Here is a 17,247-nt window from a genome sequence, read left to right on the forward strand (position 1 = left end):
TTGCTGCTTAGTGTTCATTATAACGGAAAATAAGATGTAGACACTTATTAGCATCAGTAGGGACAGAATTCAACGCATCAGCTCATTTAAAAATGTTTATTTTTGTTCTGAATGGCTCTTTTGTCAGCTGTGAACTTTGCTGCAGTGTTTGTAAGGCTGCAAAGTCAATCTGCACCTGGTGTGAAAATGCTTTCCTGTTAAACAGTCTATTATCACAACAGAAAAATAGCAAAGGAGGAGTGGTTTAACATAATTTTTTTCCAAATATGCTTATATTAGCATACATGACCATACATCTAGTGCTCAGAAACAATCTCAAAGGAGAACTAACTTGATAGTTTCACTTAATTGGTACCTGAGCACTCACTCTCCAGTGATCTGTGCAATTGATCTAGCCCACTTTTAATGGGCAGTAATTCCCTATTAATCAGGTTTTGAGTGCTGGACTGGAAGCTACATTGTCACATGGAGCTGGCGGGCCTCCAAGGAACCTTGGATTCTTATTTCCCTTACTACTAATAGCTTGGCCAAACAGCAAAAAAACTCCACCCACCCACCCCACCCCCAAAATCCAAGTGTCCAGCCATTTTTCATTGTTAACAGATTACACATAGAAAAGCAGTAAATTAAGGTTTATAGAGCATAGTGGCTCTAAATACAAAATTGCTGACCTCATTATAAAGACCAATTTTCATTTCAAAGGAAGATGTCCAATACAACCCACATGTTGCAAACTTACTACATCTCAAACCAGATTGTGGCATAGGATTAAATGCTACTTCAGTCCTTGGAATGTTTCCTTTGTGCATGTATGGGCTTGGAGTGGGAAACAGCAATGACAAGGGAATGGGACAAAAGAATGAGGTTACTCTCTGATTGATTTTTAAAAAATAATTCTTCCTAGAAGACCATTTTCCTGAGTGCACAGCGCTTACAGCACTTTTAAAGAACTCTCTTATCACTCCCCTTCTACTATTTTCCTTGGTTACCATCCAAATTACTACAACAAAATTATTGAACTATGCTGAATAAAGTAAGTGAAAATTATAATTCTGTGACATCCTGCATCTCAGCAAGGCACAGAGATGTTTCTGCCAATTCAAGCATGTAGCAGGTTATTTTATTTTCACATTACTGAAGCTAATATGCTTAAGTGATTCTTTCAGCTCTTTTTCTGAACATCAGTTCTGTTGTAAGCTTTTTTTAAAATTCACATTAGAGGTGGTGTTTGGTAACAGGTAAGCCTTTCAATATATTAAGAGTAAATCTTAAATTTTACAATGAGTTAATGATAAAATGGGATATGGTGAATAAAATAGAAAGATAAAGAGTTTCTGAAACAATTATATGCTAACAAACTTAATCTGTATTCTGAGCCAAATAGGAGACTCTAATGATAAGTACCGCTACCAGGACAAGAAAAATTATGATCCTGCAAATTTCCATTCACATACTTCTTGGGGTTTTTTGTGCAAGAGAGGAATTCTACCGAATTTGTACTGAAAATGAAGTATGGGCATAAGAGTTTGAAAAACTGAGATCAAAATGTATGTATTACTGCAATTTTCCTCCTTACTTAGAAATGCTTGTCAATATTTACTACGGCTAAGTAGCTAATACATAGCAAAATAATACTAAAAGACTAATGCTTTAATATTAACGTAAAAATAAACTTTAAATGGAGCCAAATAAAAGTAAATGCAAAAGACATTTAGAACCATTGAGAAGAAAAATATGTCCTTATTGATCTTTTTGACCCATACAACTAAAGAGCTCTTTTGGTTCAAGCATAGGCTGGAATCCAATCAAACAGGTAACCCTTCTGATTCCTTCTCCGATTTATTTCAAAAAACAATAATTAGGAGGAAACAGTAATTTCAGAGCACCCAACAATGCACTTAAATTACAAAGACATAAAGGTTTATGAGGTAAGACTGTAAATTCAAATATCTGCATGTGGCAATAGTTGGATTAAACTAGAAAATATATGCCACAATCAGCCATTAACTTAAAAAAACTGTTCAAATATCCTTGGGATACACTTTAACATATTAAACAACTTTCTGCATTGTAATTTCTAAACAAAAATGTACAGAACTTACCATTTTCCTAATGTTTCAACAGTTTCTCAAGGATAATGACCAGGTCAGAAAGAGGTAGTCCTTTATGCATGCAAGATTCAGTAGATATCTGGCAGAATCACAAATTTATCCTATAGAGATCTATGGTTCCTATAGAGATCTATGGTTCAATGCAGGCAAGTGCTAAGCTAAAGTAAATAAAAATATGAAGAAAAGTGTACCATTTCTAGTATATGAAGAATGTCAGGGGCATTTTGGCTTTACTTAGCAAACACTCCTCTGAATAATCTCAGTTACTCCGAACAGCCCATTCAAAGATGACCCTAGCACTCCTGAGTGCTCTGAGTGGCAACAAAAAAATCCAAAATTCTTTAATTAACCTTAAAATATATGGAATACAACATGGTAATATAGTAACTATACCTAACCTTTCTGTGGCCATAGCTTTCAATAAACTTTTATAAGGAATACTGAATTAGGACATTATTAAACACTTGCTCTAAGAAAACCAAGTTCTGCTCGATGTTCTAAAAGTTCTATGAATTACTGAATTATCAGACTAATTAGTAAGAGAGGGAAAAAAGCTATTAAAAACATACAGTCCAGTTTAAAAATGGATTGAGGTCTATCCCATCATCCAGCTGAATCATAGAATCACAGAATCACTAAAATTGGAAAAGACCTGCAAGATCATCAAGTCCAACCATCAACCCAACACCACCATGAACAGTATGTCCATTTCCCTTAAGGCACAGGGAAGACTATTAGAGCACTAAGTGTAAAAGAGCAGAGTATTTACAAATAAATTGCGGATATGAAGAACTGCTACATTCGACAAGGCATTCGCAATATTTCCTAAAATCAGCCCAGCCCCTCTTCATGCCACATGCAGATCCGCCAAACAGAATAGCAAAGCCACAATTTTCTGTCCCGCGTTCTGTTTAATATATGTCAAACAAAATGACTTTGTTTAGTAAGTAGGCACGTGTTAGTTTCACACTTTACAAACAAAGAAACAAGATGTAAGAAATTAAGCAATTTGTACAAAATAATACAGAAAGTCTACTTTTGAGCCGTTAATTTGAAGACCAGTCTACTTTGTGATTACCAGATCACTCTTGCCTTCTGCACAAACTCGGCAGGGGCAGGGAAACACATTTGGAGTTCCCCAGAACTCCATCACAGTGCGGCCACTCACCTGCCACCGACAGGTTTTAGCACAGTATCCCTGAAGGATGAACTCCAGTTTTGCAGAACTTGAATACGTTTTGAAGATGGACCTAAAGCTATGTCTCATTAAGGCATGTGGGAAACGGTTGAAAGGACAATGTCGCTCCTACTGAATTGCTGGTTTTACCTAAAACGTAATTGCAAGATGGTATTGAGCAGAAAGAAGCCGACAAGGAGTGATGTCGGAGATATGCTGGAGCAGGATCCTGCACCTGCTGAGGGCGGCAGGGTGATACAAAGAACCGAGTCCCGAAGTGACTATTTAGCTGCGGACGCGGAGATCAAAGACTCCCGTGAAACACTCAGGCAAACCTCAAACTAAATACGTAGCTCCTGGGACTTCCACTAACAAACCGAGCAGACATCGCTCCATCAGCGCCCGGCAGAGCGTTTCTTGCCGGCCGAAGCCTCCCCCCTCCTGAACGGCCAACCGCCGCCACACGTCTTATTCCCTCCGTTTTGCTCCAGGGGTACCGCTCCCGGTGAAGGAGCCGCAGCGCCGGCGCCTGCCATGCCGGCTGAGGCGGACAGCGAGCTCAGCCCGCCCGGTACCGGCATTCCCCCCGCCGCGCACCGCGGCCGTTTTCTCGCCACCCGCGCGCGCGCGCTCCCTCGCCTCACGGAGGAGCTCCGCCGCCGCCGGGCGGGCGGCGGGAAGGTGCCGTCCCCGCCGCCTCGCCTTAAGGAGGGGCGGCGGGGACGGCATCTTTCCGCCGCCCGCCCGGCGGCCCTCACCCCATCGTAGCTCCCGGTCGCGACCGGGGCGAGCGGAAGGCGGCGGCGGCACGCGGCACCAGGGGAAACATCGCCCCTTCCCCTCCTCCTCTCAGGGACAAGACCGGTCAGCTCACCTCAGCTCTGCTGCGGCTCGGGCGGCCGGGACCCGCCAGCCGGCATGGCGTGGAGGTGAGGGGGATGGCCCTGCCGCGCCGCCGCTGCCGCAGGCTCCCGGCGGTGCAGGGCTGGCACCATAGAGACGTCGGCGGGACGAGAGACCTCCAACGATAGAGCGGAAGGGCGCTAGAGAGTCCGGGGAGAGGCGGAAGTGACGCGCCCGTTGCCGCGGCGATCACGCACCTGGCGCTTGCTCGCGTGGGGCCGGTGGCGGCGGCGTAGGGATGCTTGCAGGCCGGGCCCCGCCGAGCACTGTGGATTGCTGCCGCCGCTTCCTGGCGGCGGCTCTGGTGGCGGGGCTGCGGCCGCTGCTGTGCGGGCTGCCGCCGTGCTGGGCGACGGCGAGACGGGCGGCGGGGCAGTGGCCGAGCCCGGGCCTACGGGTGCCGGAGGCGGCAGAGGCGGAACGGCTGGTGCAGCAGATGCAGCGGCCTGGCGTGCCACTCCGCCGCTTCATCGCCTGCCCGCAGCTGGCGCGCACCGTGCAGCGCTGCCTGCAGGTCGGAGCCAGCCCTGGCCCCCAGCCTGTCCTGCTCGAGTGCGCAGCCGGTAAGCTGCCCCGAGGCTCCTGCTGTCCTCCACTCGCCTTCCCGCTGCACGCCGGCGGTGCGCCCCTCCGGCACTCGGCCGTCCCCGGGGCTGCCGGCACGCGGCGCTGCTCGGCGTGCCCCAGTGACCTTGCGGGGTCAGCGTGAGCTGGCGCTCTCGCCACCGGCCGTAACGGGCCCCCGGCCCTGCTCTCCCAGGACCGCGGAGAGGTGGTGCTGGGAGAAGGGGACAACAAGGCCCTGTCTCTCCCGGGCTTTCGGGCGAGGGTGGTGGCTCCGTTGCGTGACGGCGCTGCTCGGGCCCGCCGGGGCGGGATCTCTGCTGGGGGCTGCCCCGGCCCGCCGGCCGCCGCCCTGGTGTGTCCTCCCAGGGCGGGCGTTGGCGACCGGCAAGTCTGTCTGGGTGTCGCGGCAGTGCGGTATGCCTGGGGCAGGCGGCGGCGGGGTCCGTTTATACAGAGCTTGGGGGGGGTGAGTTGAGTCTGGAGACTTGAGTCACTGGCCTTAAAACTTTGCTATAGAGTAAGTAGAGATGTAAATTTCTGTCTAGGTAATATTTTTGGTTTTGTAGGCAAACTCTGTCAGTAAAAGCACGCCTGAGACTTTGGGCCATTACATAGATAGCCCTCTGCAGTTACTTAAATGGTTGGGTTTTTTTAGATTTCTGCAGAGGGTATTTTACCTGTAGACATAATATGGTTACGGTTTCAAAGTATATTTCAGTTGGCAGGAGAAAAAGTAGTAGAAATATTTGAAACATTATATCTAATGTTCCTCAGTATCTAATTGTAATGCTGTGCTTAGTGTAATTCAGTGAGCAATCTCAGGCAGTCTCTGTGTAAATCTTTTTTCTAACTCTTGTTTTGAAGTGTGTTTAAACAAAGACAAGTTATCTCCTGTTGAAAGTGGTATTTCCCATGTGTTGTGTTGGGAAAATCACTAAAGGAAATCACTTAGAAAAAAAATGCACTTAATTTTTTTTTAATTTTTTTTTTATTTTCCCCCTTCAGGTCCTGGAATCTTGACCCGAACTCTGCTCAATGCAGGTGTTAGAGTGGTAGCTCTAGAAAGTAACTCGGCTTTTCTTCCAAACTTACAGGTACACTTCTGATTTGGTAGCACATTTCTAAAACTTAATTAAAGGGAAAATAAGAAATTAACTTTTACAATTATGTAATAACTGTTGGATTAAAAAGGAATTAGCCAGTGATCGTTACTTGTAACATCTGAAATAATGCTTAATAATAGGAAGTACTGTTTGATTTTACATTGCACATTCAGCAGCAGACTGTTTTGTAAGTGACTAATTTGACATTTTGTGTATGTAGGAATGCAGGTTCATAGTCTTCCTATGAATAGTTTAATGCATAAATTTGAGGCTAATACTAATCAGTCATTGTAGTTGTGTATGTTTAAGCAAGATGTCTGTATGTAGCTTTCAGAAATCTGTAAAAATAGTCTTGGTTATTCTGATTATCTTATGGTATTATTTAATCTGTTGTCCTGCAATTGACTGGTAATATTAAGACACTTACGTGTGTTGTCTTCTCCTGTTCACCTTGGCTTTGCATGGATTTAAAAGTGGTCAGACACAGAGCTGCAGAAGTTGCACTAGAAGGGTTGTGTTACAATGCTGTAAACTAGAGGTTTGGAACCAAAGACTCTCACCTGACTTAAAATGTGTATGAAAGGCATTCTCTCTGCATATGTGAAGAATCCCAGTTGAAAATCATTAAATGCAGTCGTTTGCTTAGTTGAGTATAGCTTTTTTTGCAAAACATTGTGGAACATCGTACTAATTTAAGAGTGTGTTTCAAAGCTCCAGCTGAACAGCACAAAAAATGTCAAAATGCCCTGCACTATGAAGGAAGCTATTTTTATCAGCTGTAAGAAGCAGCTCTGAGATTTGACTCTTGATGACTGGGTAACAATTTTAGGTAGTGCTTGAACATTTTTTTTGTTTGGGTTGGGTGTTTTGCAAGACAGGTTACTGCATCCAGATTTCTTTAACTGAAACTAATTTTATTCAGTCCCTAGAGAATAGCCTAGATGGACAATTAAAGGTAATTTATGGTGACTTCTTCAGACTGGATCCTTTGGTGTCTGGAACAGTGAAACCACCTGCTATGTGTTCTGACAAACTTTTTGAAACCATGGGTGTAGCAGCAGTTCCTTGGAGGGCAGGTATATGATCACACATTACAAATACATTTGAAGGGTGCATAGGCAGTTTGGCAAAATCTTTGGGATTTGCTTGAGGTATATGTTCTATTTAATATATATGCTGGATTAATGGATATTATTTCCTACATTTAAGCTTGTTTAGGTTTTTGATAGCTTTAAAAACCCCTTGTGGCAATATGAAATCTCAGCTATTTGCTTGTCTTTATTAAAGGTTTAGCCTAATGAAAACTGGACTTAGCTTTGACTAAATCTTGAATTGTATTCATTCTTAAACAACATGAACTGACAGGAGTTTCTTTTCTTAATTGTTTATAGTTTAGACATTGGCATTAATGAGATTGTCTAGTATGTATTGCAAAATTTAAAAGATACTTTTGCACACTGTTGGAACAGATGTACCTGTGAAAATTTTTGGAATCTTACCACAAAGAAAGGAAAGGAACACACTTTGGAGGCTTCTTTTTGCCCTGTATGAATGCAGTTCCATATACAGATATGGAAGAGTAGAACTCAACATCTTTATAAGTGAAAAAGAGTACAAGGTATGTGTAAGAGATTTTACAGGTAGTAAAGAATAAGTAGTGCTTCACACAACACAAAAACATTTATATTGTATAGTTAATGTTTTTGCTAGTGAATTTCTTTTTCCGCCAGAATTTTTAAGTCTTGTCTGTTTCCTACTTGTTCTCTTTATGCAGTAGTAGCATTGTCAAGAAATGTTCTGTTGTCACATAACCACAAACCTTACAAATCTTACAAATGTGAAGGGTGGACCTTGAGAAGGATATGCAGCAGCAGATTAGCTGCTTTCCATTGTAACTTGTGAGGTGCTTAAATTCTGTAACGTGCTTTTGCAACAAAATTGTTTATTAGTTGCAGGTAATAGTCAATGAAGACTGAATTCAAAATGCCTCATGAAGAGGTTTCTGAGTTACTAAATACCATACTCGGTGAGATGCACTTGCCCTGTTGAGCGACTTTTTTATGCCATACTGAGAAAACTGAGGCAAAATATGGGTAATTTACATACCTTTTTATTAAGGTTCTATACACTAAGGTGCTGAGCAGCTTTCTGGGTTATGTGTTCCTAATTAACACTGTCCCAAACCTCTAGAACTGTGATTATAGTTCAGGGGTACCTTTTCTTTCTGTGACACTGTGAGGTTCATACAGAGCTACAAACCTTTAATTACTTGAATTAAGCAAAGGCTTCCAGGTGTGCTTACACAACCTGTGTTGTGTCTAACAACCTACTGGAAAAAATTAAAAGTCTTAAGTATATTCTTCTGCGAAATGACAGGTTGGACACCACTGAAATATCCACTTAAATGGTATGTTTTCAGTTGCCAAATTTTTGAGCAAATAGGGGGCAGCCTATTCATTTAATGCAGTCACTGTCTCTTTAAGTTTTCTGGTTTTATTGTGAACCCTGTTAAATGAGAGTTGTATACCTAAATAAAAGCAATTCGAACCTTCTTTTTGTTTTTTTTTGGTTGATCATATGATGAAGCTCTCTAAATCTATTATGAGAAATTAAATCTCCCTGCTACAATTTACTTTGTCCTGTTTGAGAATAACCACAAGTTTTTCTTTTTTTCCTGCCCTAAGAGTTGTCTGACCTGTAATTTTGATCACGATGATGACGGCACGAGCTGCTTAATGTTCAATGAGGTCACCTGATGTTTGGCTTACTCTGATTCTGTGTCTTATTGGGATTATTATCTTATCAGTGTGAGCTGATAACTCTGCCCATGTTATGGTTTTTATACAAAACATGATCCCTGTTTCTTTTCTGTGTGAAACTTCTCTGCCTTAAAAGGGACCAGAAAGTATAAGCTGGAAATTGCTTTACAGTTCAGTTATCCAAATAACTGCTGCGAAGAAATACTTAGACTGCCATAATGCCTTCTAATCGTGTGTTCTGACAAGATGTACTAAATTAGCACAAAGTATGTATTTGAGACCTAATGTAACTTTGCCTTGGAATTTTAGACGTAACTATTTCTTACCACTTGTTTTATATATATATATATATATAAGGATTTTGCTTAGATAAAGAAGCAATCTTAGTTTTTGCAACAAAAATGCTCTTTCTTTGCCATTTTCTTAGGTATTAACAGCAAAGCCTGGGGAAACGAGGGCTTACCAAGCACTTACTGTACTTTGGCAAATAGGATGTGAAATTCAGCTACTGCACATGGTAAGTTTTCTTGTACCAGTTGACATGGTCTAATGCTATGGATGTGTTTTTAGAAAAGGGTTTGTAGTGTTTTGCTATTGTAAACTAATTGGAAGCTAATTTGATGTTTAAATTAGTTGGAGAACTGTTGAAAACTTTGGGATGTAAACCTGATACAGTCATGTTTTGTGTCAAACTCTTTCACTTAAGCAGCATCATTATTAACTGTGATGTCAGTATTTTCATTACAAGCCACTGTACTCAAAAACATTTATTCTTAGAAGCTGGTAGATAAGAAAGAGTTGTTTGCGTAACAGATAAGTCTTTGCCATCTTGCTAGGGGTTGTGTGAAACTAGAAGACTGCTCTTCCAATCTGTCGCAGTCTGCTCTTTGTTACGTCCTCCGCATTTTGTCATCATGTACGCTTTTGACTTCTTGAGCTATGTTCAGTAGAAATATGTTTTTCAGTCTTGCTGCCTTTATGTTCCAAGCAGGCCTGCTTCTCCCGCTAGTCAATAACTATCTCATCTTGTCAAACATACTATGGTTTATTTTTAAAAAGTTTTATGTTGTTCCCCCACCTCCCCATGAGCACATGGCCATCAACTTTCACTTACTTTATGCTTTTTAGATTTATCTTTGTTTGTGCTCTGTTTTTCTAGGAACCTACCTTCATAGTTTAAATGTTTTGCTAATCTAAAATTAAAAGTTTCGCTATCTATTGTCTTCCAAATACCTTATACCACAAGGGATATATTAAGGTAAATATTTAAGGAGTTGAAGAATAAGATGATTCTCAGGGGACCTATTATATATGCATGCCCTAGTTGTGCAGTGCTTGCTATACATCTGCTTGTAGCTACTTCAGGAGGCAAGTTATTGAGCTGGTGGGACTTTTGTTTGGACTCAGTATAGCCGCTCTTATGGTCAGCTGTCAGTTTTTGGATTTGGTTCAAATTTTGAACTTGAAACCAATAGGCAGCCCCACTAATGTATGGTAATACATTAGTATAGGAAGCCTACAGAAGGTGGAAGCAAGGACAGCTAGCCTGGGAGGAATACAGAGAAATTGTCCATGCAGCCAGGGATCGGGTTAGGAAAGCTAAAGCCCTGAAAAAATTGAATCTGGCTAGGGACATCAAGGGCAAAAAGAAAAGCTTTTATAGGTACGTCAGTGATAAAAGGAAGACTAGGGAAAATGTGGGTCCTCTCCAGAAGGAAACAGGAGACCTAGTTACCTGGGACATGGAGAAGGCTGAGGTACTCAATGACTTTTTTGCCTCAGTCTTCACCGGCAAGTACTCAAGCCACATCACCCAAGTCACTGAAGGCAAAGGCAGGGACTGGGAGAATGAAGAACTGCCCGCTATAGGGGAAGATCGGGTTCAAGACCATCTAAGGAACCTGAAGATGCACAAGTCCATGGGACCTGATGAGATGCATCTGCAGGTCCTGAGGGAACTGGTGGATGAAGCTGCTAAAAAACTATCCATCATATTTGAGAAGTAGTGGCAGTCCAGTGAAGTTCCCACTGACTGGAAAAGGGGAAACATAACCCCCATTTTCATAAAGGGGAAAAAAGGAAGACAAGGGGAACTACAGGCCAGTCAGTCTCACCTCTGTGCCTGGCAAGATCATGGAGCAGGTCCTCCTGCAAACTATGCTAAAGCACGTGGAAAACAAGGAGATGGCTGGTGACAGCCAACATGGCTTCACTAAGGGCAAATCGTGCCTGACAAATTTGGTGGCCTTCTACAACAGGGTTGCAGTGTTGGCAGATAAGGGAAGAGCAACTGACATCATCTACCTGGACTTGTGCAGGACAGTGTCAAATGCTTTGCACAACATCCTTGTCTCTAAATTGGAGAGACACAGATTTCATGGATGGACCACTCAGTGGATAAGGAATTGGCTGGATGGTAGCACTAAAAAGAGTTGCGGTCAGCAGCTTGATGTCCAAGTGGTGACCAGTGACGAGTGGCATTCCTCAGGGATCGGTATTGGGACCAGTGCTGTTTAACATCTTTGTTGGCGACATGGACGGTGGGATTGAGTGCACCCACAGCAAGTTTGCCAACGACACCAAGCTATGTGGTGTGGTCGACACGCTGGAGGGAAGGGATGCCATCCAGAGGGACATTGACAGGGTTGATAGGTGGGCCTGTTCAACAAGGCCAAGTGCAAGGTCCTGCACGTGGGTTGGGGCAATCCCAAGCACAAATACAGGCTGGGCAGAGAATAGATTGAGAGCACCTCTGAGGAGGAGGACTTGGGGGTGTTGGTTGACGAGAAGCTCAACATGAGCCGGCAGCACGTGCTTGCAGCCCAGAAAGCCAACTGTATTCTGGGCTGAATCAAAAGAAGCGTGATCAGCAGGTCGAGGGAGGTGATTCTCCCTCTCTGCTCTGCTCTCATGACACCCCACCTGGAGTACTGCATTCAGCTCTGGGGCCCCCAACATAAGAAGGACATGGACGTGTTGGAGCAAGTCTAGAGGAGGGCCACGAAGATGATCAGAGGGCTGGAGCACCTCTCCTATGAAGACAGGCTGAGAGAGTTGGGGTTGTTCAGCCTGGAGAAGAGAAGGCTCCAGGGAGACCTTATAGCAGCCTTCCAGTACCTGAAGGGAGTCTACAAGAAAGCTGGAGAGGGACTTTTTACAAGAGCATGTAGTGATAGGGCAAGGGGTCATGGCTTTAAGCTGAGAGGGTAGATTTGGATTACATATAAGGAAGAAATTCTTCACCATGAGGGTGGCAAGGCACTGGAACAGGTTGCCCGGAGAAGTTGTGCGTGCCCCAACCCTGGAAGTGTTCAAGGCCAGGTTGGAGGGGGCTTTGAGCAACCTGGTCTAGTGGAAGGTGTCCCTGCCCATGGCAGGGGGGTTGGAACTAGGTGATCTTTAAGGTCCCTTCCAACCCAAACCATCTGATGATTCTATGAATATATACAAGTTATTTGATAATAAGTAATTTACCAGTGCTAGTCAGATACTTTGTCAGGAATATGATTCAATAACATTTTCAGTCTGGCCTTTGTGTGCCTATTACTTGACTTTTTCTTTTTTTCCTAGTTCTAATAAATTTACTTGATTTTAAAGTAAATTTTAGAATGGGGATAAACTTCTAATTTGACAGGATTTATGGTAAATGTTTTTCCAAATTCTAACAAAGGACTTTAATTCTGTGATATATTTGCTCCCTCCCATAGGAACCTTGGTCATCATTTGTAACTAATTTGAAAAATGGGGGACTGGCAGTACCAAAAAGCACGGTAAGATCGTTGTGTGCACATTTCTCCTTTTGGAGATGCAACTAAACCACTTTTAATTAAAAGGTTAAAATAACTTTATAACAGCATTTGCACATATATTTTTTTTGGCTGTGAATAGTGTATTTTTTAAGAAGTGTTCTTCTAATTAAAACTTAAATGCAGCATGTAGATGCATCAGAAGTGGGGTGAAGAATTGCAGTTAGCTTAGAAACTGAAATAAACTTGTACCTTTATTGTCTATGATGGAAAATGTGTAGTGAATAAACAGCATAAAGGGATGTGAACAGGTAAAGTCTTTTCAAAAGATGTTACTGACAGGGTCACATCTACCTGCTTGAACAAAGCAAGTGTTACCACAATTAATAGCACAATCAGTATGCTGCTGGTTTTGATTAAAATGGTTATTCACATGTCCAGTGTAGATTCCTTCTGCTAGTTAATTGCTGAAAAGTGTGAGTCTCAAAACTTAAATTTGAGAAGTGGGAGAAAATCCTGTGTAAAGTTCTTTACTTTTCTCTTTTAGAGAAGTAATGATGTTACTTTGTATAATATAAGAATATTTCTATTTAATACCAGTAATATAAAAGCATGTTTACTTAATATGTGGTTTTACCCTCTGCAGAAAGCTGCTATGGTAGTATGTTGAGTGTTGTTTGAAATGTTACTGTACAATGTAAGTGACTATAAATGAATATAAGTGACTGGGTGTGCCTTACACACTTAAGTGTGTTGCTGTAAAGCCATGTAGAGAGGCATATCAGGTGGATTATGTAAGATGTATTGTGACAGCCTTAGGAGAAGTACAAATGTGAGATCTAGTGGATGATATATCCATTGCTGCCAATACAGAAGTACATTTATTTCAGTTAAAGACTCCACCCCCCCTCAATTTCATAAAATCCTCAAGTTGCAATGTTGTCTTAGCGTTACACTCAAGTAATTCAGTCTTTACAAAAGTCAGGTAGATCTGATACCTGCATAGTATAGGAATACTATAGGCCATATAATCTCTTCGAAAACTGTATTGTCTATTTCAGCTCAGAAAGTTGAGTCTTAAAAATAACACCAAAGTGATAGATGTCTCTTTGGTTTCCTATTTCCTTTCCTGTTTGGGGAGTGGGGGGAGGTAAAGCATCTTTGTTCTAGAACAAAATTTTAAAGCCTCAGCTTCCAGTGAAATCATCATGTTAAGACTTCTAAAACTCTTTAAGAAATGTTACTGGTGGGACAGATTAAATGCTTACTCTTAGCTAAAGACAGATACTGTCTTAAAAATGACTTTTCAGTGGCTTGTTTTATTTTTCTTGCAGTGGCTGCCAAATGACCATTTATGTTTGGTACGACTGACTCCTCAGCAAAATCTGTTTATAGGAGGCTTGAAGCCCACAAATTCAGCTACCTTTATTTTCATGGTGAAACAGTGTCTTGCTAAACCCAGGTCTAGACTTACTGATAGATTAAAGTAAGTAAGAAATAATTACAGTTTTATACTTTTTCTTCAGAGAAATAGAGGAAAATATTAAAATGTGTTCTCAATGCAGTATTTATTTGCAGCTGAAATACCGCTTTTTTAATTAATTATTTACATGTAAAATAGAAGTTTTAATTTTTGCAACCCACAGTACAATATTTTGGGGGCTGTTCCTGGCCTGTATTCACAGACGATAAAAACTTGAAGTTTGACAGGAGGGTCGACAAGTATTTAGAATGTAGATGTGCAGTAATAGTCTGTTCCTCCAATGGAGGTGAGGTCATGTATCTGCAAGGAATTTTCACTCACTTTACAGGCATAATAATAAAGTCATCAAGAGTTTTGCAGGTATAGAAATTAAAAGCTGAAAAAGAGTTTCAGTTTATAACAGACATTAAAGTAACGCTAGTGAAAACAGCTGAAGGTTATTGAAGGTGGAGTGGGAATGTCCTCAAATGGCTTTCTGTTATCTAATTAAAAATTAGGCTTTAGACTTATTTACCAATTATGCAACTGTCTTTAATTATTCTTTTTGGTATTACATTGGAGCTATTCACTTTGCTTTATGATCAGTTGATTTCCATTTCCCGTAAATGGGAAGTGTTTGCAGTCTGAAAAGCATTGACTTCAACTTGTTAATGAAAATAATTAATGTATTTCTCATTTGCTGGTAGTAATTTATGGAAGTTAATTTCCAGAAAGGAAAAAAAACCAAGACAACCTAATAAATTCCAGTAACTCATTTAGCAAAGGCAAGTGTGAAGAGCCTTCATGGATTTCTTTCTTAAAGCTCAGTGGTGTACCTAATCTCCACTTGGTCCTTCAGCCAGGAAGTGGAACTAACCTTGAAGGCTTCTAATGTGCTGCTTCTGTGTGTTTATACACCCTTTTCTTGTCTGGGAAATAGCTGATGTATATGCACGTTTATAAAAGGTTTCATTTCCATAGCGATGATGTAGATGGGTAGACAGTGGATACATCTATCTAGAAGAAAATACCTGGGAGGTGTAAGTCATGCTAACTCCTGCTATACTGAATCATCTTCTTGAAGGTGACCTTGGCTTTAGTTTCCCAGGCATTGAAGAATAACCCCTTTTTATGCTGTAATGTCTGTTACTGACTTATGCAGTTGGGGCAGAGGAGGGAGAGAGGGCACCCACCCTCTAACGAGGAGGCTTATGTGGTTTGGTATTGTCTGTGTCTGCTGGGGGCTTTATTTGGTATTTATATGTTTTATTAGCAGAGGTTTCTTCCTTTCTGCACTATGGGTTGAAAATAACTTGTGTTGTAGGAAGATGTTAACAACTTCTAGAAGCTGCAAAAGAGTGAAATGGACCTTTAGATACTGTTTCTTGCTCTTTAATTTTTCACAGAAATAAATGCTCCATTATGATTTTGTTTGTTTGTTTCAGTTCATGGAGCTTGGACAATACTGGCAAATTACTGAGAGAGCTAGAAATTCCAAAAAATGCTGAATCACGTCACTTATACCCAGAAGACTACAGGCGTCTTTTTGAGGCTTTGCAAAACTCTAATGTGTTTAGTGAAACCTGGTTCCACGATGAAGTCTTGGAAAGTATAAGGAACATAAACTTATAAATCTAAAGCTGCTGTCTTTTGGAAGATCACCTTTGCTTCTGGAAGATTACTTTGATAAGAAATGATTTAAATAAAATCAGAGATACTGTTAGCTAGATGATTTCCTGTCCAAACAGGAAAATAAATTTAGCAAGTAACAAGAGCCCTTCTACACAGGATGAAAGTAACGGATTCACAGTTATTTGATCACAATCCTATCTAGAATGGACAAACTTTGCATTTTTTCCAGGAGCATGTTAGTGACCTGCTGCTTTTGGATGTACCATTTAAATGGAACTTTTTGTTACACTGCTGTATACTTACAACATTTGAAAAAAATAACAGACCATATATTGTTATTTGTGTGGTTTGTATTTTAGTGCTCAGTGATTTGAATGCCCTTTCACAGATTCCCAAAATACATAGGTCTTTACAACCACTGAATTTGTTACTGTAAAAATGGTTTTGGTTTTGATGGAAGAGATGGAAAAAAAGTTAAAATTACTGGTGTACGTAAATAAATACGGGGGAGTGAAATTGAAGTAGGCCTATGGTTTTGATTAATTGATGCTATCCACTCAGTACTTCCTACTGTTGCAGGTTTACAGCTTTGGTAGGATAATGTTGAATGCAAACTTTTACTGAAATTTTAATTGTATATAAAGGCTTCTCATGCGTTTTTGTCAGGATTTTTAACCAGCCCTGTACTACTTGTGTTCCTTTCCTTTGCATATCTACCTTTGCCATATTCCTTGATGTGTTGATGGAAAATTGAGCCAATGCATCTTCAGTTATTTTTGATTCATGTAAATGCAAAGGCAGAACTTGCAACTAGGAAAACAGTATATAAATGTAGGTTAATATTTACCCTCAAAAATGCTGTTCAAAGAGAAAACAAACTGTGGATTTACTCAAAATTTAAAATGCTAAAACCTTCTCGGAAGATAAGATCTTCATGCTAACATTGAGACCAAAAGGTTTACAGGAACTAGTTTTCTATTGTGGTGGGATAGCAAAGTTTCCCATTTCTGAAAGTGCATTAACTTCTGAGTGAGTTACTGTGCCAGATATAGTAAGTAATGAAAAGTATTTTGAAATTAGCACCAACATTTGAAAATGTTGCACAATTCAGTTGTTTTTTACATAGTTTTGTGTTAATGACACTATATGTAAGATATAAATTAATAGATTTTTTTTAAAATTACATGAATTAGCTGCAAGCTTTTGGGCAGATTTATTTCTTCTATGTTTTCCTGTCTTTGTGATCTTGGATGAGATGAAGGTTACGACATGCATACAACGTACTTAATAGAAGGTCCACAGTATAGCATATTCCTTTCAATTATTTCCAGACTGTGGGGTTGTGGTTTCTTTTTTTTTTCCTAAGACTGATTTAATTCATGAAACTCTAAAACATGAACCACACATGATACATCTATCAAGTAGAACTCTTTAAGTATTGCTCCCACTCTTCAAATACTGTTTTTTAGAGGAGTTGGCAAGAAAATGGCTTTTGGCATGCCATATTAAAGCACCAATATATCATAGTTGGTATATTGATTGTAACTTCAGAGTTGCTAAGTCTTTTCTAATGACCCTCAAAATTTGTGCCATCCATCTGCCTGTGAAATAAAATTACGCGACTCTGATGGCAATTGCCTAAAGTTTCACTACTTAACTCTAAAATCATAGCAAACACATACAAACAGAAAGAAACTTGGTCCTTATGACGCACAGCTAATGAGAAATTTGCCACTTGGAATTAGGAGATCAGTCAAGTTGAATTCTATAGTTAGTAGTTCGCTTTT

General features: G+C 40.8%; 1 protein-coding gene across 1 annotated transcript; it reads left to right on the plus strand.

Annotated features, from left to right (window-relative positions):
* Positions 1–4,429: 4,429 nt before the first annotated feature.
* On the plus strand, positions 4,430–16,891 carry TFB2M (transcription factor B2, mitochondrial). Its single transcript, XM_059827784.1, has 8 exons — positions 4,430–4,754; positions 5,764–5,852; positions 6,784–6,937; positions 7,331–7,479; positions 9,048–9,137; positions 12,328–12,390; positions 13,701–13,852; positions 15,274–16,891. The coding sequence occupies exons 1-8, from the start codon at positions 4,430–4,432 to the stop codon at positions 15,458–15,460; spliced, it is 1,209 nt and encodes a 402-aa protein (XP_059683767.1). The 3' UTR covers positions 15,461–16,891.
* The last annotated feature ends 356 nt before the right edge of the window (positions 16,892–17,247 follow it).

The sequence above is a fragment of the Gavia stellata genome, chromosome 2 (assembly GCF_030936135.1).
Source record: "Gavia stellata isolate bGavSte3 chromosome 2, bGavSte3.hap2, whole genome shotgun sequence".
Taxonomy (NCBI): domain Eukaryota; kingdom Metazoa; phylum Chordata; class Aves; order Gaviiformes; family Gaviidae; genus Gavia; species Gavia stellata.

Bases quoted from the DNA above. Each gene is read 5' to 3' on its own strand.
- TFB2M (XM_059827784.1), top strand. From the start codon at position 4,430: ATGCTTGCAGGCCGGGCCCCGCCGAGCACTGTGGATTGCTGCCGCCGC. The intron at 9,138-12,327 runs GTAAGTTTTCTT...TCCCTCCCATAG, and splicing joins AAATTCAGCTACTGCACATG to GAACCTTGGTCATCATTTGT. The intron at 13,853-15,273 runs GTAAGTAAGAAA...TGTTTGTTTCAG, and splicing joins AGACTTACTGATAGATTAAA to TTCATGGAGCTTGGACAATA.